Source organism: Manacus candei, unplaced genomic scaffold (genome assembly GCF_025592945.1).
Source record: "Manacus candei isolate 608988 ecotype Guabito, Panama unplaced genomic scaffold, ASM2559294v1 h1tg000047l, whole genome shotgun sequence".
Lineage (NCBI taxonomy): Eukaryota > Metazoa > Chordata > Aves > Passeriformes > Pipridae > Manacus > Manacus candei.
Window position 1 is genome coordinate 10,324,313 of NW_026138095.1, and position 22,050 is coordinate 10,346,362.

General features: G+C 53.8%; 1 protein-coding gene across 4 annotated transcripts; it reads right to left on the minus strand.

Moving 5' to 3' along the window:
• Positions 1-167: 167 nt before the first annotated feature.
• On the minus strand, positions 168-20,178 carry LOC127475600 (bMERB domain-containing protein 1-like). Of its 4 annotated transcripts, none has more exons than XM_051797573.1 (7): positions 20,048-20,178; positions 13,232-13,352; positions 9,117-9,190; positions 5,511-5,625; positions 5,317-5,390; positions 4,615-4,768; positions 168-3,596 (listed from the first exon to the last, which is right to left on the minus strand). In XM_051797573.1, the coding sequence occupies exons 2-6, from the start codon at positions 13,333-13,335 to the stop codon at positions 4,650-4,652; spliced, it is 486 nt and encodes a 161-aa protein (XP_051653533.1). In that variant the 5' UTR covers positions 13,336-13,352; positions 20,048-20,178; the 3' UTR covers positions 168-3,596; positions 4,615-4,649. The 4 variants fall into 4 exon arrangements, with proteins under 4 accessions (XP_051653533.1, XP_051653532.1, XP_051653531.1 ...); XM_051797572.1 differs by lacking the exon at positions 20,048-20,178 and adding an exon at positions 19,747-19,871; XM_051797571.1 differs by lacking the exon at positions 20,048-20,178 and adding an exon at positions 19,453-19,649 and having other exon boundaries at positions 5,350-5,390.
• Positions 20,179-22,050: the final 1,872 nt, after the last annotated feature.

The window sequence follows — 22,050 nt, forward strand, 5'->3', positions numbered from 1 at the left end:
CCCTGGGTGTCATTAAACCCAAATTAGAGCATTGTTTGTGCACATCCAGTTTCCAGCCACCTGATCCAAGAGAAGATGCCAAGAGCTTCCTGGTCCCCTTTCTCAGTTCCTGGCACAGAAACAGGTCACATCCATGAGTGACTGGAAGCTTCTCTGGTCCTACACAATTGATGAGGCCCAGCACAGCCCAGATTCCGTCCTGCCTTTCTGCTCCTGCTCAGCCCATCTCCCACCTCCTTGTGCTCTCCTGCATGTCCACCATGAGGTGCTTCTCATCTATTCTTTAATCACCCTTCCCAAGCCCAGGAAACACCAAAACCCACAAGACCCTGCAGCCTGCAGGCCCTGCAAGTCCAGCTCCTCCTCCTGGGAGAACTGGGGGGTGGGATACAGGAGGGGGAGAGTTGGGGTCCAAGGGAGGATGTGGGGCACCCAGACCTCCTGCCAAGTGCCAAGTGCCCCACAGAGAAGACATTTGGTGTTCCACAACCTCCCTGTAAACGGTGCTGTTGAGGCTTGGTGAGGACAGAAGGCTCCTCTTTTGTTACCACTGAACAAAGATGTCTAAAGAGTTCAGGGCCCTGAGCAGGAAGGGGTATCAACCCAGGGAGGCAGCTTCTTGCCTTTCCAAAGATTTTTCAGCCCGGCCCAAAAGTGAAATGTTAAGAGCCAGAAATGGCAGGGTTGGGTACAGGAGCTGCTCTGTTCTCCTGCAACACCAGGGAAGTCCAAAGTCCAGCCTGACTTTTTAGGATCTGGTTTCTGTTCCACCCTGCTGTGACACAGCCCGAGCCATCTCTCTAAAAAAGGTCCCAGGTGGGGAAATACCTATGAACCAAGCTTCCAACAGACATTTATTGGTTTGGGTTGAAATCAATGCACATGAAACAGCATCTCTCCCGTGTGCTGGGCACCTTTGCCATCACTTATAACAGAGGCCAGCACGCCCAGGCCAGCAACCTGTCCCCTTCTCCATGAGCAGCCACTCAAACACAGCCCATAAACAAAGAGCAGAACAGGCCAGGACCTTTCCCATCTTCCCTGCCTGCCCAGCACTGCTCCACAGCCAAAGCCTGGGTCTGGGGGCCTTGTGGGGTGCAGGTAAGGATGAAGTAGGGGGGCAAGTTCTGAATCAAGGGCTCTTCCTTGCGTCTGGCTCCCTCTCAGCCCAGCCAAACACACTGGCTGAGTTACTCATCCAGCCCAGCAAGACCCTGGGAAGGCAAGGACAGTGAGAGGAGCCTTCTGGGTCTTGAGCCTTTGGTCTGTGTGGATCAAAGCAAACTCACATACCGTGACTGCAGAGTGACCAAGCAAAGCACCCTCTGGACAGTTTCTGGAAGGGCAGGGAGGGAGTAGCCCAACCTGTCCCATCAGCTCCTGGATTGGATGCTACAGATGATGGACAGCTCTGACAACAGCCCCAGGGGTGAACTGCACCTCACTCCACTGCACAGGGTGGGCAGAGCAGAGGGGAGCTCTCTGTGGCTTAATTTGCCCCTGTGATCTACAGGTGCTCCCACCAGTCCACACTGAAGCCTCCCCCAAGCAAGGGGAGCACCAGAAAGTGGCAGGTGATGGTTGTAGGGGGCTGTGGGGCATTACCAATAAGCAGCACAAAGTAGGCAAGCTTCAAACAGAGAGAACTGAGGTAAACTCAGAGGTGACATGAACCAAAGCAGGGTCAAGTTTGCTGGATTCACGTTTGCAGGTGTCATGTTGGCCCATTTGGGCCTTGCACCCTGGTCTGTGAGTGGGCAGAGGAACTGGTTTAGTTTGTGGACTTCTCTGGCTGCTGGTAGGATCCATGTCTTGGGATGGAGGAGGTTGCTCAGGAAGGATAAGGGAGTGGAAACCCCCTTGCAAAGGTTAGAGAACAGATTTCACATACTGGGTTCTCTGGCAGTGCTGATATATGAGGGAAGACTGAGAGAACTGGGTTGTTCAGCCTGGAAAAGAGAAGGTTTCAGGGTGACCTAATTGTGGCCTTCCAGGACCTGAAAGAGCTAAAAGAAAGATGGAGAGACACTGTTTATAAAAGCATGGAGTGACAGGACAAGGGGTAATGGCTTCAAACTGACAGAGAATAGGGTTGGATTAGATATTAGGAAGAAATTCTTGGCTGTGAGGGTGGGGAGGCCCTGGCACAGGTTGCCCAGAGAAGCTGCCCCCTCCCTGGAAGTGTCCAAGGCCAGGTTGGATGGGGCTTGGAGAAACCTGGGCTAGTGGAAGGTGTCCCTGCTCATGGCAGGAGGTGGAAAGAGATGACCTTAAAGTCCCTTCCAACCCAAACCAGTCTGTGACTCAATGAGGAACTTGGACCCGCTTATGGCACTGCACTAGGAAGGATCCCACCTGCATTGTGCTTTGTAAGGGTGAATGTGCTGTCAGGTGCTATGGGAAAAGCCACAGGGTTGTGACCAACTCCTGATCACTCCTGGTGATCAGCAAACTGCAGCAGGGCTGAGCTGGGGGAGTCAGCATTTTGGCTGGAGGACAAGGCAGCAAGAGCTCCTGGGCAGCCACCCAAAGGGGAGGCCACCCCAGGCCACCCAGTGAAGCCACAGCAGCTCCAGGGCAGAAGGGCAGGGTGGGAGGGGTGAGAGGCCTGCACACCCAGGGAGAAGGAAAGCTCCTGTCCTACTGCCATGGGCACCAGCAGCTCTGGCTGTGCCACCTCAACACAAGTGGATGCTCAGAAGGGACAACAGGGGCTGAGCACTGGGTGACATCAGGGTGCCCTGAGTCTTTTGCACAGGACTGTGTCCAGCTCATGGTGCCAAGCCCAGAGGTGCTGGCTGGGGCACTGGAGGGCAGGACTGAACACCCTCCTGGCACTGAGAGCATCTCACCCACTGTCTCCACCTTCCCCTGCCATGCCTCCAGTCTCCTGCTGGGTTTTCCTTTCCTTCTGCATGTTGCCCTGTTCTGAATTTTGCTCCTGTTGTTCTCAGCTCCTCCTTTTTCTTGGAGCTGAGCACTGAATCCAGGCATGGTGAGGTGGGGAAAGCAACTCATCTGCCCGTAGTTGCACACGCCCGGTCTGTGCTCTGGTGGTAACTCCACAGGGAGCATCCCTGCACTCAGCAGGCTCCAGGAACTGCCCTGCACCTTTGCTTGGTTCTACCCAAAGCCACAGAGAACCTTGCAACAAAACCAAGGCAAACACAATGAAACCCAAACCAGAGACATTCCCCACCAAGAGTCCTCAGGAATCGTCCCACAGACACTCAAAGGTTGTACAAGGCTAAGGATGAGACAATCATCTGTGGGCACAGCATGTCTTGGATGGTGGAGCTCAGTGTTCTCCAAACATGTGCTTTTTTTAACCCTGTGTCCAGGGGAAGGACTGCACCGGTCCCTTGGTCGTGGCCTCTGCTGCCGCCGCCGCTGCACACGCCTTCCAAGCTGAGCTCGGGTGGGATGTGGTGTTTGTTGATGCCATGGAGGACGTGGTACCACTGAGGTGGTCACTCAAACTTGCACCAGCCTGCTTGGGAAGCCCCTCTGGTGGTGGTGCTGCCGTGGGAAGCATGGACAATGACGGGAGGTGGAATCTCTCGGAGGAGAGCAGGTCGTGGACTCTGGCTGGAGACCTGGGGAGGGAAGGCAAGAGATGGGAAACCATGAGTTGCAACCATGGGATTCCCTTGGTGCCTCCCTTCTGCAATGGCCAGAGAGCCAACCCTGCCTTATAGAGCACCTAATGCCAGCGAGAGGAACTGCTGGCTCTCAAGCCAGTGGCCACAGTGGAAGTCTCCAGTGATATTCAGGATGAGATGTATCCTCCCACAGAGGCTACAACCCACTGGACCTCCATTACCATCATCTTCCTCTCACACAGTCCCACGTGGGGTCAGTCTCAGTGCTCAGCTCTGGCCCTGTTCACACCCTCTGGGTGAAGGCCAGGTGTGGAGGAAGGTGGGAGCTCAGTGGGTGGATGGTTTCACCTCCTTGCCAGCTGCCCCGTGCTGAGCTGTAAGGTCTGCACTCAGATTTGTGGTGCTGGAGCACAGGATTTCACTTCTGCTGTAGTAAAGCACATCCTTACAGACATAACTTCATCTCAGCAGTGACTTGGTCCCCTGTGTCCTCAGCACACTCTGGCTGGAGTGAGCTCAGCTCACCAGTCACCTGAGCTCCCCACCAAGCTGTTCAGGCCTTGCTTGACTTGTCTGCACCCCACAAACACCAATTTTGGCAGCACGTGCTGTGGAGCAGAGTCACACACAGGCATCAGAGCAGGGAGAAAGCTCGAGCCGGGCAGAGCTGGGGATCCAACCTGGCCACTTCAGCCTCCTCCTGGGATGAGCTGGGAAGTCCATGCCAGGCTGCACTGGTAAGGAGCACCTCTCTATGAGTCTGCCACTCCCTGAGACTTCTACAAAGTGACCACTTTTAGAATGAGTTATGTCCTGAACCTCTGGCAAATGCACAGGGGCTGCCTGGTTGCCCCTCGCCAGCCAGAGGACAGTCCTGTGTCACAGGCACAGCCTGGCCCTGGGTGATCCCTGTTTCCAAAACACTGGCACATCTCTGTGCAGCTGAGCCAGGAAGGCCCAGCACAAGGAAGCCCCTCTTGCCCAGCCCAGCTTCCAGGATGTGCACACTCACCATGGTCATGTCCTGTGCCCAGGAGCTGGGACTGGCTACATGATGGAGCAGGTGAAGCCACAGCACTCCTTGAGCAGGGTGAGGCCTGTCTTGGTCATGTACGGTGCCGAGGTTTGCTGTCCCCTGGAAGTCATCTTCTTCTCTTTGACAGGAGCTGTGGAAAGAGGAATTGGGCTCTGCCTGGTGACCAGGGCACAGGCCCACGGCTGATTCTTAGAGCTCCTCTCAAGGCTCAGTTGCTGACCCTCCTCAGACCCAGCTGGGCATGAGCTCCTGCACCCAGGAGGCACATTGCCATGTGTGCTTCCTGCGTGTCCACAGGGGTCCTGGGCTGGAAATGCCTCTCACTGCACTGGGAAGGTGATGGAGGCACAGGGAAAAGGGTGACCTGCCATCAGAGGCTGTGGTGTCCATCCAGGCTGTGACCTTAGGTAGTGGTGAGATGGGATGTAAAGAGCTGGTTGGAAAGGGTCAGATGAAGCCCATCAGCTATGAAAGGACACCTTCCCATCCCCATTCTCATAGGACATGGTGGCTGAGAAATGCCAGGAGGGAAATGGAAGCACAACATCTGTACCAATTTGGTCTCCAGGTAAGCCAGCCCCAGGCTAAGCAATGAAATCTTGGAGACAGGGTGCTTAGGAGAGGGGAGAAACTTCCAGGGAGGTTCAATTCAAGGAATAAAACTCATCAACCACCTACTTGCTTTCTGGAGGTAGCTTTTGGAGAGCTTACTTTGCAGGAACTCTGCCATTTCCTTGTCTTCTTCCCTTTCCCTGTGACAAAGAACTTGGTTACCATTCAGGAAAGGAACAGGAGCATCTGGGAAGGCAGGATGCAGATCAGAGGACAGACTGCACTGTCCCCAGTGCAAGGAATAAGTTGCACTGAGCTACCTGAGCCTCTCAAATTCCACGTCATCCACCAAGAAATCCCGTGTTTCCACCAGCTTGTGTATTTGCTGGACCAGCTCCTCTTCCCTCTGCTTCTCCTCGTTGGACTTCTCATTCTCTGCAGCACAGAGAACACATTTAACACACCAACAGGGCCCATCCCACCCTTGTCAACCCAAGAGCAGATATGAGAGTGGGGGTAAAAGCCAAGGCAAAGGAAGCAGCTGGATCCAGACACAGGCTGCTAAATAAGCAACAACCTCATCACAAGCCACCCTGGCTGGAAGGAGACACGTCTGCTGTCATCAAACTTCAAAGTTTTAGCTTCTCCCCAAAACTTTCACAGGACTGAGCACTGCAAGATGCATCTCTGAGCTCTGCAGAGCAGAGACAGGGCCCCTCGGGACGTGTTTAACGCCCATTTCCCAAGCCAGCACATCCAACCAGCCCCAGCTTGGCCCTGAGCTGGGTACAGGTCCAGAGATCTCAGAGTCAGGTCCTTCATGTGGCTGAGAAACCTGCTGGGGATTCAGGTGTGCAGGGAATTATCAGCACTGGGCAGATGCCCCAGGAACACCTCACACCTCCATTTATGTCACACACAGAGACATGAAAAACAATCCATGGGTTTTGTGGCCTTACTCCCTTGCTGAACATGCTCCTGGTGATCTCATCCTCTACATCTGACCTTCCAAAACACTGTCAGTGCCATTCCCACCCCAGCAACAATGATGGCCCCAAGTTTCTGCCAGGCTATTTTGAATCCATCGGCTTTGGTTGTCACCTGAACCCCCCAAAAGACCCACCTTGGGCGGGACTTACTCGTGCCACAGATCTTTGGGCAGAGAGTTTGTGAAGGCCTGGAAAATTCTCACATCACTATGAAGTCTTGTCCTACATGAATTTACAGAATCACAGAATAGTTAGGGTTGGAAGGGACCTCTGGAGATCATCTAGTCCAACCCCTTATTTAGTTTGTAGCTGCATTTTAAAAGCCCAGCACGATGTTTCCGACTCATCAGAAGCTGCAATTGCTGTAAGCATCCCCAGTGACCAGAACCACACCTGACATGGACCTGGCCTTACATTTTCACTTGCTATAGGAGAGATGGATTGAATGAACAGGTTTAGCTCCCTATTGGTACACAGTGGTCAGTGGGATATGTGAGGATTGGAGCCATAGGGATAAGGAGTGGGAAATATCAATGGAGAGATCCCCAGCTGGGAACTCTGACTCTTTGTGCTGCAGCTATTTAATACCAAGCCTGAATTCAGCAGCCCAGCCCAGAATGGATCAATCTCCAGCCTTCCTTCAGCTAAATAAAAATACAGAGAAATTCACAGTATGGAGCAAGCCCTGTTGGCTGGGTCTCAGCAGTGACCTAAACAGAGCATTGATTAGTGGTTTGAAGTCTGCTGTGGATCAGTGGAGGTGCTGCTGCAGGGCTCTGGGAAGGAGGAACCACTCAGAAACAACCCCAGCAAACAAAGGGTTTTCCTGTCACTGTGCTTTTGTGCACGGAATGAGCTCCCAGCAGAGAAGGCTTCTCTGGGCTGGGGGCTGGGCCACCCCTGCTGGTCTTCCACCAGGAAGAGTTAATGCACATTCACCTGGCCCTGGGCACTGTCTCTGTGCAGCTCCCACCTGCCTGGTGGGAACAGGAACACTTCCAAGTGGATGCCACACAAATGGGAAACACCAGGCTGTGCACAGCATCTGGAGTTAATCAACAACCTGCAATCCCGAGGTGGGGCATGTCAGAGTTCACCTCCCACTGCACAAACACTGCACCTTTCTTCCAGACTTGTGATGTCAGAGCCCACCATGACCACCACCCTCTCTGAATTACTGAAGGCACCTTGGCCTGGCGAGATTTCAAGCCCCAGGTCTGAATTCAACAGCCCAGCCCAGAATGGATCAATCTCCAGTCTTCCTTCAGCTAAATAAAAATACAGAGAAATTCACAGTATGGAGTGAGCCCTGTTGGCCTGGTGAGATTTCAAGCCCCAGGTCTGGCTGGGCTCTGAGTAAGCTCTGACGTGTGCAAATCTTTATCGGAACCCAGGACTGCTGTGACGCTCTGTCCACAGCAGTGATGTGCAGGATTTTTCCAGCACGGTCTGATCTGAGTCAAGCAAGAAAGAAGACAAAAAGAGCATCCCTGATGCGAGCAGAATTTCTGCTTTCAGCTGAACCTGGGAGTGCTGAAAAGACATGAAATAAAAGACCGAAGCAGATGAAGGAAAGTCAGACACATTTCTCCAGCATCAGAAAAGGCCAATTTACCTCTGGTCCTGAGCCATGGTTCAGGTAAAGTCTTAGTTTAGGTGTTTGAATTAAAAGCCTACATGAGATTTGGGTCTGTTTTGCAAGCAGGTCCCATTTTTATGGCAGGATGCTCCCTTTCCTGTCTGAACTCTCTCTGGGTACAGGCAAGTTGCATTAAACTAATCAGGACCCGCATATTAAGCAGCATTTGGGCTCCAACTACGTGCTGAAGATTCACAAGCACACACAGCACAGCCCCACTGTGGCTTCAGACAGGGTCAGGATTTGCTGCCACTCTTGGCTTTGAGGTGACCTCGGGTGCAGAACTGATGAGCTGAGGTGGTGCTTGGGGAAACAGGTCCAAATCCTCATGCTTGGGTGGGTACAAATAAGCAGGGATGTGTCTCCCATCTGCCTCTGAAAGCAGTCCCTGCTGAGGGCTGAGTGAGTGTGTCCCAGGAGGAGGCAGAGCCTTATGAGCAGGGATGGACACGGCCTGTGGGGAAGCCTTTCCTGCTCAGTCTCATTCCAACCTGGAGCTGTGTGGTGAGTGCTTTGATTTGAATACTGAGAGAGATCCTTTAGAGAAATGAGGTTTGGCCTCTCCTGGGCTGTGAAGGGACAAGGGTGGCTGTAGCTGTGACAGGACATGGAGGGTCACTGGTCATGGTAAGGGAGGTGACAAAGCAGCACTTCCTCCCAGCTGAAGTTTTCACACATATTGCCCTGGCCTGTTTGCCTCCTTTCAACATCCTGAGTGGTGAATCCACCTAAATCAGGGACATCACCAAGTCCCTTTGGCATGGCATCCCCCTAGCACCCATCCCACCCTGGCTGCAAGCAGGAACCCTTCCCTGGCAGCTGCTGCCCTCTGCCCCACCACTGACACACGTCCTGACATGGCCACAGCAAGAATTCACTCCTTTTCACACACTTAAGGCCTTTGAAGGCATCTCTCCTTCTTTTAACTCCAAAGGGGTCCCCCCATGGTGTGGTCAGACAATGTCCCCTGCTTGTCCTCTTAACTCATTTAGGATCCTCCCTGGTGCACTGTGTTGGGATTCACTCCCTCAGCTCCCCTTCTCCTCTACCAGACCTCAAATGACTTATTTATCTGCTTTTCAGTTTTCTCTGCCCTTTATCCCAAGCCTGGACAAGGACTCCCTGGAAGTACTCCCACGGAGAATCTCAGGAGACACTCAGGGAGCCCCATTTGTGGATGCAGCAGCGTCTCTGGGAGCATCCTGGGGTGGGAGCTCCCAAAGAGCTTCTTGTATTTCATGGAACCTTTCTGCTGACTTCAGCAGGGTGCAGTTCTCTGAAGCTCCACAAAGCCTTACCTGGTAGGGCTATGAGTTTTTGAAGCTCCTTTTTCAGCCGGCTGATTTCTTTACAAAGCTGAATGTCATCCATCCTGCAGGGACACAAATGAAACCACTCAGGGGAGAAGACTGGGAAAGGAAAGGTTCAAAACCCCCAGAGCAACACCCAACCAATGCTGGAAGGCAATGCATTCAGTGCTTGTGGTGGGGAGCATGGATTTACCAGCCTTCCCATGGGAAATGGGAGCCCACTTCACCCCAGAGCCACATGGGCTGGGTTGCTGGTTGTTGGCAAAGCAAAAGTTTCACTACCCTAACAACAGTGAAGCCTTATTAAAACCTGGCACACCCACCAAGCAATAGCAGCTGTGTCTCTCCTTCTTCCAAAAAAATAATCCCCAAAAGGTAGAATCCAATAAAAAAATGGATGCCATATAAGAGGATCTGACCTTTTCATCCTGCCTTCCTGCAGAATTAAAAGAAGTTAGAAATATAACAGAGGGGGGAAATGTGCAAACTTTGCAGGTGTCTGCTGAGAAACAAGGTCATTTCAACAGGAGAAAAGGAGCCTGCTGAAACCAAAGGCAATGGAAACATCTCTGGCTCAAACCCCACGACAGCAGCAAGGTGCTGATCAGGGTGGGCCCAACTCAAACATCAGCTGCTGGAGCCAAGTGGGGACACGTGGTCCTGTCTGAGCTGAGGCAGTTTGGATGTCTCAGGAGCACCACAGACACTCAGCCCCTTCCATGAGAACCAGCTCAAGTGCTGCTTGTGGCTTACTGGGGCTGGCAGAGGAACAAACTGATTTATTTTCAAAACTCTCATGCCTGTGCCCTTGGTAAAGCCAAGCGTCTCTGGGCAACCTGTGCCAGGGCCTCACAGCCCTCACAGGGAAAAATTCCTTCCTAACATCCCATCTAACCCTGACCTCTGACAGGTTGAAGCTGTCATAGAATCACAGAATCACAGACTGGTTTGGGCTGGAAGGAACCTTAAATGTCATCTCATTCCACCCCCTGCCATGGGCAGGGACACCTTCCACCAGCCCAGGTTGCTCCAAGCCCCATCCAACCTGGCCTTGGACACTTTCAGGGATGGGGCAGCCACAGCTTCTCTGGGCAACCTGTGCCAGGGCCTCCTCACCCTCACAGGGAACAATTTATTCCCAATATCCCATCTCACCCTGCCCTATGTCAGTGTGAAGCCATTCCCCCTTGTCCTGTCACTCCAGGCCCTTGGAAATAGTCTCTCTCCATCTTTCCTGTCACTTTTTCAGGTCCTGGAAGGCCACAATTAGGCCACCCCAAAGCTTCTCCTCTCCAGGCTGAACAATCCCAGCTCTCCCAGCCTTTCCTCCCAGCAGAGCTGCTCCATCCCTCTGATCCTCTTGGTGCCTCCTCTGGACTCTCTCCAGCAGCTCCATGTCCTCCCTGTGCTGTTCCCCAGAGCAGGATCTGTGTCTGCAGATAATCCATGATGATGAGCTGGTGCCCCCCTGCCCAGCTGTGCCGCCGGTTTCTTTGGAAGTTCCTAAAAGCCTTGTCTGCATCTCCAACAATCCTGCTGGTCCTTCCACTGAGTCACACTGTCCACCCTTCTGGGATGAGTCATATTTACCAGATCTGCCTGAAGATGCAGCTTTGTCAGCTGAGCTGAGGACACCAGAAATGGAAGGGAAAATAAACAATCTCACAAAGAGGAGCCCTGTGAGATGTTGCTGTGGGAGGGGATCAGCTCAGGTGAAGGAGAGGGCTCCCTCTTGGCTCTGTCACACTTTTGCTCCAGCTGACAGAGTTTTCCCTGGTCTGCATTCCACACTGAACGGGTCCAGCAGTGCCAGTGCTCGGGAGCTGCACGTGGAGAGCAGGGAGGGCTGTTTGTCCTCTCCTCGGGTCCTGTGGTGGCTGAGCCCTGAACTTGGACAAAGAGCACCAGCTCTGCATGGGACACAGGGATAACAGGCTGATTGCTGGTGACAGGCTTATTGAAATGAAAAATTAAAATGAAATTAAACAGTCAAATGAGAGCTGAAATATTATTACGTTTAAATTGGAAATTAATTCTGGGAAAACCGATAGTGAGAATAATAAATGGGCAATAATAAAAACTCTCATTTCAGTAAAACTTGGGAGGGATTGCAGGGAGAAGCACCCAGAAAGCTGCTGCTAGATCTGGGATTGCTTCTACCAATAGTTTTCACACCTATTGCAGCACCAGCCAGAGCCAGGGTACCCCTGCCTGGTCCCAGGGAGCAGGTCAGGGCACTGAGGAGGGTGGGTGCAGAGCTGAATCTCCCACAGGCATTTCAGACCTTTCCTTTTGCCCTATAAAAGGAGAAATTTTGGGAGCTTCTTTGTTTTCCAGAGCACAGACACCTCAGAAGTGCTGGAACATTTTAGTTTGACATTTCCAAGGAGAAAACACTGATTGCTATCGACTGACCTGTTTGGCAGCACACCCTGGGAAATGTCCACCTCCCCAAGGCCTACAGTCCAACCACCCTGAACATCACACTTTTTCCCCACTGGGGAAGAAAAGAAGCCCTTGCAGCCCCAGTTCCCCATCCTTTTAAACCCTGTCCTGCAGAACACAGAGGTCTGGGATCTCCCTTCTCCAGCCCTCAGCCTTCCCTGCCCCTCAGATCCACACTCCTCCTCACTCCTACACCTCACAGAGCTGATGCTCAAGTTCTCACAGCACTCCCAAAACACCCAGACACAATTCCAGCACTTCCAAACTCCCAAGGGATCACTTTTGCAGCCATGCCCACCCCAGCATGTGGTTTCTGCAGGTGATCTCCCTTTGTTTTCCAAGTGCAAGGCAAAGAACAAAACAAACTAAGGGACAAGAAAGAACAAGATCTGTGAGCTTTGACAGCACCAGAGAGAATCAGGCACCAGTTGCCATGGGAGGCATTGAAAAACTACACTCTTTATGAATTCCAAAAATCCTTTTCAACGTGTTCAGGGGGAACTGTGCCTCAAAGAGGCCACTGTTCCAAATCAGCCACAGTCCAGCTCACAGCTTCCCCACACACTGGATTTACACAGGCATTTCCAGGCTTTGGTGATCCCTGCAGTGCAGGTACCACTGAGGAACCAGACACATCTAAAAAAACCCCAGCACATCAAGTGCTATAGCCCAGGAAATATGATCTTTGCCATTACCAGTACAAAAATTCCAGGTTTCTATTGGCCTGGCAGCATGGGATCTGAAGACTGGGCTGACTACAGCAATTCAGTGGTATTAAAAAGCTTAATCAACACAAACTTGATAGTTTTGATGAGTCCTTTTCCTTTCAAACCATAAAATCCCCTGGTATACCCAGGAAAAATGTTCTTTAACCCTCCTGTACCTTTATGTTGCAGCTGGTTTAGTGCTGCTGCAACACAGTGGCTATTTGATTACCTTAAATCTGAAAGGCCTAGAGATTTTTTTACCCACAAACTGCTTTGATTCTTGAAGTGAACCATGGAGAAAATCCTTCCCTCCTCGCTGGGCTGCAAAGGCTGTGCTGAGAGTGGAGATACAGGATGCAGGGTAGAGATGCAGGATCCAGGGTGGCACCAGGCACTGATGCTGGTCCAATCCTGGTGTGTCCCAGTGATCCCAGGGACCAGGGGATGGAGGAGGAAAGGGGAAGTTGGGAGGATATGCAATCCTTCAGTGTGGAAGGATAAACTGTGTTCATGTGGCTGTTCAGCAGCTGCAGATCTTCATGCTGAGGCAAAGCCACACCTCCAGAGAGCAGCAAAAAACCACCAGCCTCAGGTCCCTTCCCAATCCCAGCCCAAGAGCCTCACACTGAGGAAGAGTATGGACCCACTGGGAACATGGGGTGCTGGTGGTTGAGTATGGAAACATTTGTGTAGCTAAATCCATGTGATAAACTGTTTGCACAGAATTAGGCTGGCTCAGACCTTCACAGCATCAGTGGCAGCTTTATAACCCACTAAAGCCCCTCCTGAGGGCGAGGCCAGAGCAGTGGGAGAGGCTGAGCTTCCTGGTGGAAAACAAGGTGGAAAGCAGCCTGAGCTCTGCCCTGGGGATGATCTGCTTGGCTGGGCAGGAGAAGATGCTGGGATTCCCCTGGGAATGGGGCACAGTGCCAGGGCAGGGCAGGTACTCACATGTAGCGCAGCTCTGACTCCCTCCTCACCAGGATCTCCCTGATCCTCTCGATTTTGAAGAGCTCTCCTTCGATGTCGTCGATGGTGGTGGTGGAGTCGGCCATGGAAACGATCTCATCCTCTGCCAATGGAACAGGAGCCGTGTCAGTCAGCAGGAGATGCCAGGTGGGTGCTGAGGCCAACAGGGACCACGGGGCCTTGGAGCCTCCAAAACCAGCATCACCTCACCTGCTTCGTGCTGGCCTTGCACACCCCGCTCACACCAGTGCTGTGCCTGGCTCTGTGCTGCTGAGAGAGCCCCACATTTCCAGAGTTTCCCCCTCTCTGGACAGCAGGAGGCCAAGGGAGCTAAAAACTGCTGGAGGGAAGGACAGGAATGCCTCTTTTTCCAGAACCATGTGAGCTTCAGCCACCTCAGCACAGAGCCATGAGCCTGTGTGTACACCCTTCTGGAACAAATTCTGGACTCACACAGCACAGAGCTAAGGAATTGTGGACATGAAAGTCCTTCAGCTGCTCCCCTTCCATCACAGGCTGGTTGAAGTCCCCCCATGCTCCCCAGTTCACCAGGGGAAGAGCCCTCATGGCACCCAGCAGGCCAGTTCAGCTTCCTCGACCTCTGGAGTGCTGAGCCATCACCTCTGTAACCCACTTGGGGAAACTGAGGCAGGGAAAGGGGATGTCCCTTCCTGAGGGCAAGAGGCAAGAATTGACAGCAAAATGCAGAAAAGAAGGGGCTGTAACTTGTGTCTTAGAAGGATGGACAGGATGAAAGCCCAGCAACCCCCATCCATGGCCCTGACCACCAGCTCTGCCTCTGCCTGCCAATGACTTACACCCAGATGTTCCACTGTTTGCACAAGGTTGTCCCCCAGGCTTACACGTGGATGCTGTGTGGATTCCCACAGGGCCTGTGGATCCCACAGTGACTCCCAGACCATTTCATGGGAATATCTCCCAGGCCAGCTGCCACCTCCCAGCCTGGTCTGGCTCTCAGAGACACGACACTGAGCTTGTTATCAGTGACAGGCAGCAGCACAGTCATCACACACAGGTTAATCTGGCTCTCCTGGGATGTGCTACAGCAAAGCCAGGCTGTGAGAAAACATTCAAAATAACACATGAATCTTTCTTTGAATCTTCACAGGGTCTTCCTGCAGCCCTGGGACTTTCCCCATGCAGGGAAAGGGGAAAGCACAGTCATGAAGCACCAGCTCTGGGAACAGGATTTTCCAGGCAGGTGATGTTTGGGAACTGGAGTTGTCACAGTGTGTGGTCTGGGCATTCCAAACAGGACCCAGGCCAGTGCTTAAGGGTTATAGGGTAGCCAGGGACCAGCATTAAGGCACAAGACCAAACACTTCAGTCACTGGTCCTCTACCCATCATGTAAAACTACTCAGGAAATCACTCCCAAAGCAAGGCATATTTCCAAGGCTGCCAGCAGGGAAGGCTTACTGGGAAAATATGACTGGTTTGGGTCAGTGTGACTCGTTTGTAGAACAATTTTCTCCTGTTTCTGGCTTAAAAACTCATGAGGATTTCTAGAAGATTACGTCCCTCTTCCCCTAGACACAAAGGTCACGTTCAGCTTATGCCAGTGTGGGAATCCTCCATCACTCCCTGTCCTAAACCATCAGGATGCTCTCAGGAGCCAGCACTTGCTCAGGACAGAAGGATGAATCCCTGGGCTGGACAGAGTGTGGGATTGGATGCACTGCTCTCCATCAGCTCTTGCTCAAAGGCTCTGCTACAAATGAGCACAAACCCCCTCCCTTTGCCTTGTTTCCACGGGCCTGATGTGGGTTGCTAAGGGACCGGCCTGTGGTTGCTACAGGATCAAGATGTGGTTGCTAGGGGACCAGAGTGTGGTTGCCAGGGGACCAGGATGCAGAGGTCCCTCATCCCAAGCATCCTGATGCTCTGCCACCCCAGAGCTCCTCTCACCTGGGATGTTTGGCTGCACCTGCCCCCAGCACTGCACCAGGGACAGGTGACAGATGCTGGCAGGTGACCCACGTGAAGGTGCAGATGGCACAGCTGCCACGTGCCTGTAGGCAGCCACTCCCTGGGCTTGTACTCCAGCCCAGCTCTAGACCTGTCACGGAAAAGCTGCATTTCTCTGTCACTTCTGTGACCAGGCTGAGACGACAAGGCTGCTGGTTGTACAGATGTGCCAGTAAACACAGGTATGAGCTCACTGCAGCCTCCACTAGCCAAGGACAAAGCCAACCAGCCCCAGGAGCATGAGACTGGTTCTGGGGGAGAGGGGGCTGTCACTTCTGGCCTGTCTGGGTGGGTGAATAACCCAGAACGTCTTTGATCACTGCTGGCAGAATCATTGGGCTGAGATTATCAGCCAGCTGTTCCCCAGGGGGTGAGTGAGGGTTTGAAACAGCTGTCAGCATCTCTTCTTCTCCCTTCTCATCCCAGAATCTCATTAGCAGAACCATCCCAGACCTGGAGAGGTGAATCCTTGCCTGTGGACGTGAAGGGAGGAGGTGACCAGGCTGGGATGGGGGAGGTGCCAGTGCTGGGTACAAAGGAGATGGCAGTGCTGGGTTGGAAGGAGGTGCTGGACAAGGAGGAGGTGGCAGTACTGGAATAGGAGAAGGTGGCAGTGCTGGGATGGCAGAAGGTGGTAGGGCTGGGTTGGCAGGAGGTGGCAGTGCTGAGTTGCTTTCCCCTGTCTGCAGCAGGAGCCTGGAATGTAATTCCAGTCCATAGGCACTGCCCACGAGAGCAAAAAAGCTCCTCACTCTGCTCTGGGTGGTTTTCCCATCAGAGCCAGGGAACATGGTGTGGCTGGGACCACCCTGCTCTCACACACTCCCCAAAGTCCCCTTTCTGTTGGACACCTGCAGCCTCCTGTTGCAGGCCTGGAGTGCCCTGTGCAATGGGGGCAGTGGGCAGGTCGGCACAGCACAGCAGAGCAGGGGCTGCAGGACTCGAGCTGGAAGCTCTCAGCCCTCAGCTGTGCCTTCAGGTGCTGTGGTTGGGTCATGGCACTCTGTATCCCTCAGGCATTCCAGGGAACTGCTCACCAAAGCAGTAAGTCTTGGATGAGAAGTCCTGGGACTACTGTCATGTGCCTGGAGCTGCTTAATCCAGGGCAGAAGCAGAGGGAGGGCAGTGCCAGGAGAATGTTCCTGCAAAATGAAGCCCACAAACCCAGGGAGGGAGCACCTGGACAAGGGGACACGGAGCTACACCTCTACACTTCTGCATCATAACCACCCACCAAAACCATCCATGAGAAACCAGTAAATCCATACAGGTGACTGACAGGCAGCTGACAGGATGGGAAGATAAATCTGTTGGTGTAGATTCCTTCCATCTGCCCAGGACCACAGGTCATCATGCCAAGATCTGAATATCTGAGAGAGGACAGAGGATAGAGCACAGAACAGAGGGGGAGAGGCTGAGAGAGGAAGGCTGAGGGCTGTTCAGACACTGGAAAAGGGATCAGAGAGGTTGTGGCATTTCCATCTTTGGTCCAAGATAACTCCTGGACAAGGCTTTGAGCAACGTGATCTACCAAGTCTGCTCTGAGCAACAGGTTGAACTCAGTATCTCCAGAGGTCTCCTCCAATCCAATTTCCTCTGATTCCATGTAATGAGATTGATGACAATTGATTTTTGATAGACATGATCGGAATATGCATGAATCTTCCCTGCTGGCTCAGGAGATGTTTTCTCCAGGCAGACAAGGGATGATGGTGAGTTCCTGAACCTCAGCACTGCAGGCTGGAAGGTCACAGCTGTTCTGACAAAGGGCCCTGTGTCCCCACAGACCTGTGCAAAGGCAGCAACACATCCAGCAGTTGCAAAGGTACAGACCCTGGGAGCTCCTGTGGGACTAAATTCCAGACAGCTGGTGAAAAGATCTCACTGGAGATGGTTTTGCCAAACCTGGGAATGGGTTTCTTACACCAGGTTTCTTCTCCTGCCCAAGGTAGGATGTTTATTAAAGCTGTGATCAAGCTCACAGTCCAAGTCTCCCTTTGGGGATGTCCCCACGTGTGGCCCAGGGGTCCCTTTGGTCCCACAGCTGCACACACGGTAGCACAGCCAGACACAGAAATCCCCCACTGCCCGAGCTGAAAGACTCCCCAGCTGGCACTATTTCAACCTGGCAAACCAAGGAGGGGGAAAAAGCTTTGATTGAAACTCAGAGATGCTCTAATCATCACACACGGCCGGGGGGGTGGCTCCATTAATGAGCAGTGTAATAGCCAGAGACTTCCACTCCATATGGCTTTGGTGAAAACATTTAGACAGGCAGCAGCGAGCCTGAGATGAGTCACAGCAACAACCAGCACAGGGTTGAGTTTAAAGCAATCTGCTTCATGATTAAAGTTGGATGATGGATTGACAGTCCCCTGTGGAGGGGTCAGAGCTCTTCACAGGGGCTCCATCCCCAGAACTCTGTTACTCAGCCCTGTGATTTCCTCTGCTCCTGAAAGCAGCATGGGCAGGGGGCATTCAGCCTCTCAAAATCAGCCCTTACTGCACAAACCTGACAATGGGAGTGATGATGATGCAGGGCCCAGCTCTGGGCAGCCTTGTCAGAGGGGGTGCTCTGCCCACCACCACCCTGCCTGCCAGGATGGACACGAGCCTCCAGGTCTGCCAATGTACGGCCCAGCACACCAGTCCTGAGGACAAGACCATGCTCAGATAGGAGAGGTCACAGCTGCTGGCAGCCTGCAAACCATGGCACTGCTTCCCTGCCAGCATTCCCTCCAGTAAACCAGGGAGAAATGTGCTGCCCTGGCCCATTGCAGCCAGAGGGGGGTTGTCTGGCTGTGTTTGTGCAGCCCCTGGTACAGCCAGCACCAGTTAGACACCTAAAGGACCAGAGTTCACAGGTGAGGTACCTTGTGAGGACTTATGGGGGTATCACTAAGGTGTAGCCCCTGTGCAACACCCCACTGCTGTAGGTACCTCCCCAGGGTCACCTCCCGAGCACAAGCAGGGCAAGAGGCTGTTTGTGCTCAGGGCTTCACAGGCTTGGCCTGATGTTTCCTGGTTGGGAGCAAACACAGCAGACACTGACTGTTGCCATGTTCTCACCCATCACAAGGGTCCCTGGGAGCTGGGAGTTCACAGAACTGCACTGAACCAGCAAATACTGCAGCCACCACAGCCCTGCTCACAGGCACCCGAGGAGGGGGGTGCCCGGGCCATACCCAGCACCCTGAGTCCAGCACCACCAGTCCCAGGACCACCCTGATGGTACCCAGCTGCTGGGAGCAGAGGATCCAAGTAATGGAAGTGCTCCTATTCCCCAAGGATCTCTGTTTCTAATAGACTGTGAAGGTTTGGGGAGGATACTGTGCTGAAAAGCACAAAGGAGGACTAAAACTTCAAACAGACCACCGAGGAGCTGAGCAGCTTCACAGGCACCACACACACACCCCTGCCAAGCAGTACCAAGCAGGAATTTGCTCCATCCCTCCTCCCCTGCCTTTCCAGCTGCCTGTCCCCGACCCTTTGGGTACAAGGGGCTAAGGAGTAGCAGAAAGGAATAGGGAAGGGGAGAGGTCGCAGAGACGTCACAGCAGAGGGATTGCAGGCGCATCTCCTCCTCACAGCCCAGCACTTCGACCCTTCCTCCCACCGCAAGGTCGGGGACTCTGCACAGGGCAATGCCCTTGGTTGGCATCCCCCCCTCTTCTCATCCCGTGTCGTACTGGAGGAACAGGTCAGAGAGGGGGGAAAGCGGTGAAGGACAGGGCGGGCACCCCAGTCTCCCTGTCACAGCGTTCCCAGCACAGCGGCTCCGTGTCCGCCCGGGCAGCAGCAGCGGGATGGCGGGATGCGACCCTCCTTCTCCGCCCGGTGCGTGCCCTCCAGCCACCCCTCCACCCAGCCCCTTCTCTCCGTCCTTTCTCTCCCCTAGCCACCCCTTCCCTCCCTCCATTCCCGCTTCCGTCCATCTCTCCCATCCATCCATCCATTCATCCATCCATCCATTCATCCATCCATCCATCCATCCCTCCCTCTCTTCCGTCCATCCTTCTCCTCCCGCCCCACTCCCGAGGTGCCGGGAGCGGTCTGGGGAGCACCTGCGGGGCTCCTTTTGGTGGGTGAAGCCGCCGGTTCCCCGCCAGCTCCCAGGGCTCGGGTGTCGGGAGGGTCCCGGAGCCGCCGGGGGATCTGTGGGGAGGAAGTTCGGCTCTGGCCGTGCCCTGCCCGTCCCGGTCCCGCCGCGCTCACCTGGCCCCGCGGGCGGCCACCGGGTGGACTCCATGGATCCGTACCGGGGAGGGGTCCGGCTCCCCTCCATCCGCAGCCCAGCCCGCTGTGCCTCCTTCGGGGCGGGGGCTCCGGCCGCTCCCCCCGCTCCGCTCCAGCCGCTCCCACCGCTCCGCTCCCCCCGATCCCACCGCTCCGCTCCCCCCGATCCCACCGCTCCGCTCTCTGCCGGCAGCCCCCGCGCCCCCGCCCGCTCCCCGCAGCCTCACCCGGGAGATCCCCCGGGGCTCGTCCCCACCCCAAAGCCAGACCCACCCAAAAGCCGCAGCATGAGCAGCACGGGCAGTAGCAGCGGCCCCGCGGGTGGGGGCCCGGGGGGGGCCGGGGGCACTCCCCTCGTCCCGAGCACTGAAGGTGATCAGGCTCTACAGAGCAGTGTGGGACCCGGGGGTGCTGAGGATGAGGCACGGCACGGAACAGCCCCCCAGAGCTATGGAGAGACACTGAAGTAATTTTCCCTATGGAAAAGCCCAACGGCAAGTGTTTGAAGAACGTTCCAAGGTACGTGTTGGTCTGGAATCCTAAGGCTGGCTGGGAGCACGCTGACAACACCCACCTCAGCGAGGGTCTTGGTGATCTTCTCCTCTCTCCAGCCGGGATCTCCCGTGGGACACAGCAGTGCCCAGTCCCACTGGCCTGAAGGCTCATCCCTGCAAACTGGTGCAGAGAAGGTGGGGATGGGGAGTGGATTGTAAACCCTTCTGCTCGCAGGGTTTTGTGACCAGCAGAAGCCCTTCCTGTGCTGAGGATTCACACCCATGGACACAAACCTCACCACCACTTTCCCCAAAACACACAGCCCTCTGCTAGGTCATGTTTCTCTGCTAGGATGTGCCTGTAGGTGACACTGATGTTCCCATGGTGCAGGAGCAGAGGTCTTGCATGGCTTGGTCAAGAGCATGGGTCCAAGGCAAGGGGGAGGCTGGGCTCAGGGACACCCCACCCTGGGGAGGGGGCACAGGGTCAGTTTGGGAAGTGCCACACAAAGTCACCGGGCTGGAGAGCAGCAGTGGCAGCAGCAGTGGAGAGGTGAGGGCCAGGGGAGCAGCTGTGGGGTTCTGTCCTCTCACTCTGTCCCCTGCTCAGCTGGCAGCCAAACTGCTGCAAGTCCGTAGTTAATGCAATAAAATAAGCCATGGGTGAGCAAAACAGGCACAGCAACACAAGGGAGGGGTCTGGGGGAGCAGCCCCTGCACAGAACACCAGCAGCAACCTCACCTCCAGCTGCTCCCTCCCCTCCGAAACGGGCTACTGAGCTCACCCGTAGGAAATGTCCCTATGGAATGGGCATAAATCTGAGCAAAATCTTGGAATTCCCATCTCCAAAAGCCAGACAGGAGCTCCTGACTTTTGATCCAGTTCAGTGGTTTAAACCAGAATGTGTGCAAGGGAGATGGTGCCTCATTCTTTGAGGATAACTGTGGCATACAAACAGAACAAGAATTAAGTCTGTGTGTAAAAACAGGGGAAAATACACAGGATATGGGAGCTGCTGCTCTGAGTTACAAATACAGCAGCAGCCAGTGAACTGTGGGCAGCCACAGGAGTACCTTGCTCCAGAAATTCTTTGAAAACACAGGATCACCTCGTGGACAGGAACAGCACAAAGCCACGAGGCCACCGAGGTGGGCTGTGACAGACCCCAGACCTGAAATGGTGATCCTTGGAAAAGCAGAGTTTCCGTATTCAAATGAATTGTTCTGGAATGCCCTGAGTTTGCAAGGCAGCTGCACTGTGATTTCAACTCCCAGGCTCCCAGCTGGACAGGAAAGGCCAGCTGAGGGACACAGCCACTCTGGGATTGATTGGTTTGGTTGTTTTAATGTGAAGTGTAAGGATAGTCATGAAGTGGCTGTTCCTCAGCTGATTAAGTGATGAGCATCCTCCATCACTAGAACTTCGAACTCGGGTCTGAAGTGACTCACCTCGTTTTGGTTGCTCCCCAGAGCACAGAAAATGAACCTGTAAATATTTTAATCAGTTCTTCAGTTGCATATTCTGCAGGATGACTTTCACCATGAGCAGCCAGATCTGCCGTGGGCTCAACCTGAATTGGACACACTCGATACAGTCACTCATATTCTCAATAAAAGCAGGGGCGTAAATCAAACAGTCCAGAGTCACACACAGAGTTATGATCCAATTAACACATGCCAGTTCTTCTGCTGCATGGAATGGAACCATGATGTGCAAATCCATTTGGCAGAGGTAAGTGCAAATCAGGTGCAACCACACGGTCCAGGAGCCGTCTGCTCCTCAACAACTGGGGTTCCTCCTTCACCCAGGCACGCTCTGTGTCCTTCAGTTCTGAGGCTCAGAAGTTTTAATGGGCCTTGAGGTGACTCACATTGGTGCAAATATTCCCTGTGTACAGTCCCTTCTTCAGAAATGAAGCACCTACATGACAGAAAGCACACCTATGTTATAGGGTTACAGAGCACCAGCCTGTACCAAGCAACAGTAACACAATCCCCCCAGAAATGGGCTGACAAACACACAGAGAATTAAAATGCACCTTGGAGAGCATTAGGATGGACACAGGCATTTGAAGTTCTCAAC

Coding starts and splice junctions, on each gene's coding strand:
- LOC127475600 (XM_051797570.1), bottom strand. CDS start 19,522: ATGGAGGGGAGCCGGACCCCTCCCCGGTACGGATCCATGGAGTCCACC. Junction 5,626..9,116: donor AAAACTCATAGCCCTACCAG/GTAAGGCTTTGT, acceptor TCTGTGCTGCAG/AGAATGAGAAGTCCAACGAG. Junction 4,769..5,316: donor AAGCTACCTCCAGAAAGCAA/GTAGGTGGTTGA, acceptor CTCTTTCCACAG/CTCCTGTCAAAGAGAAGAAG.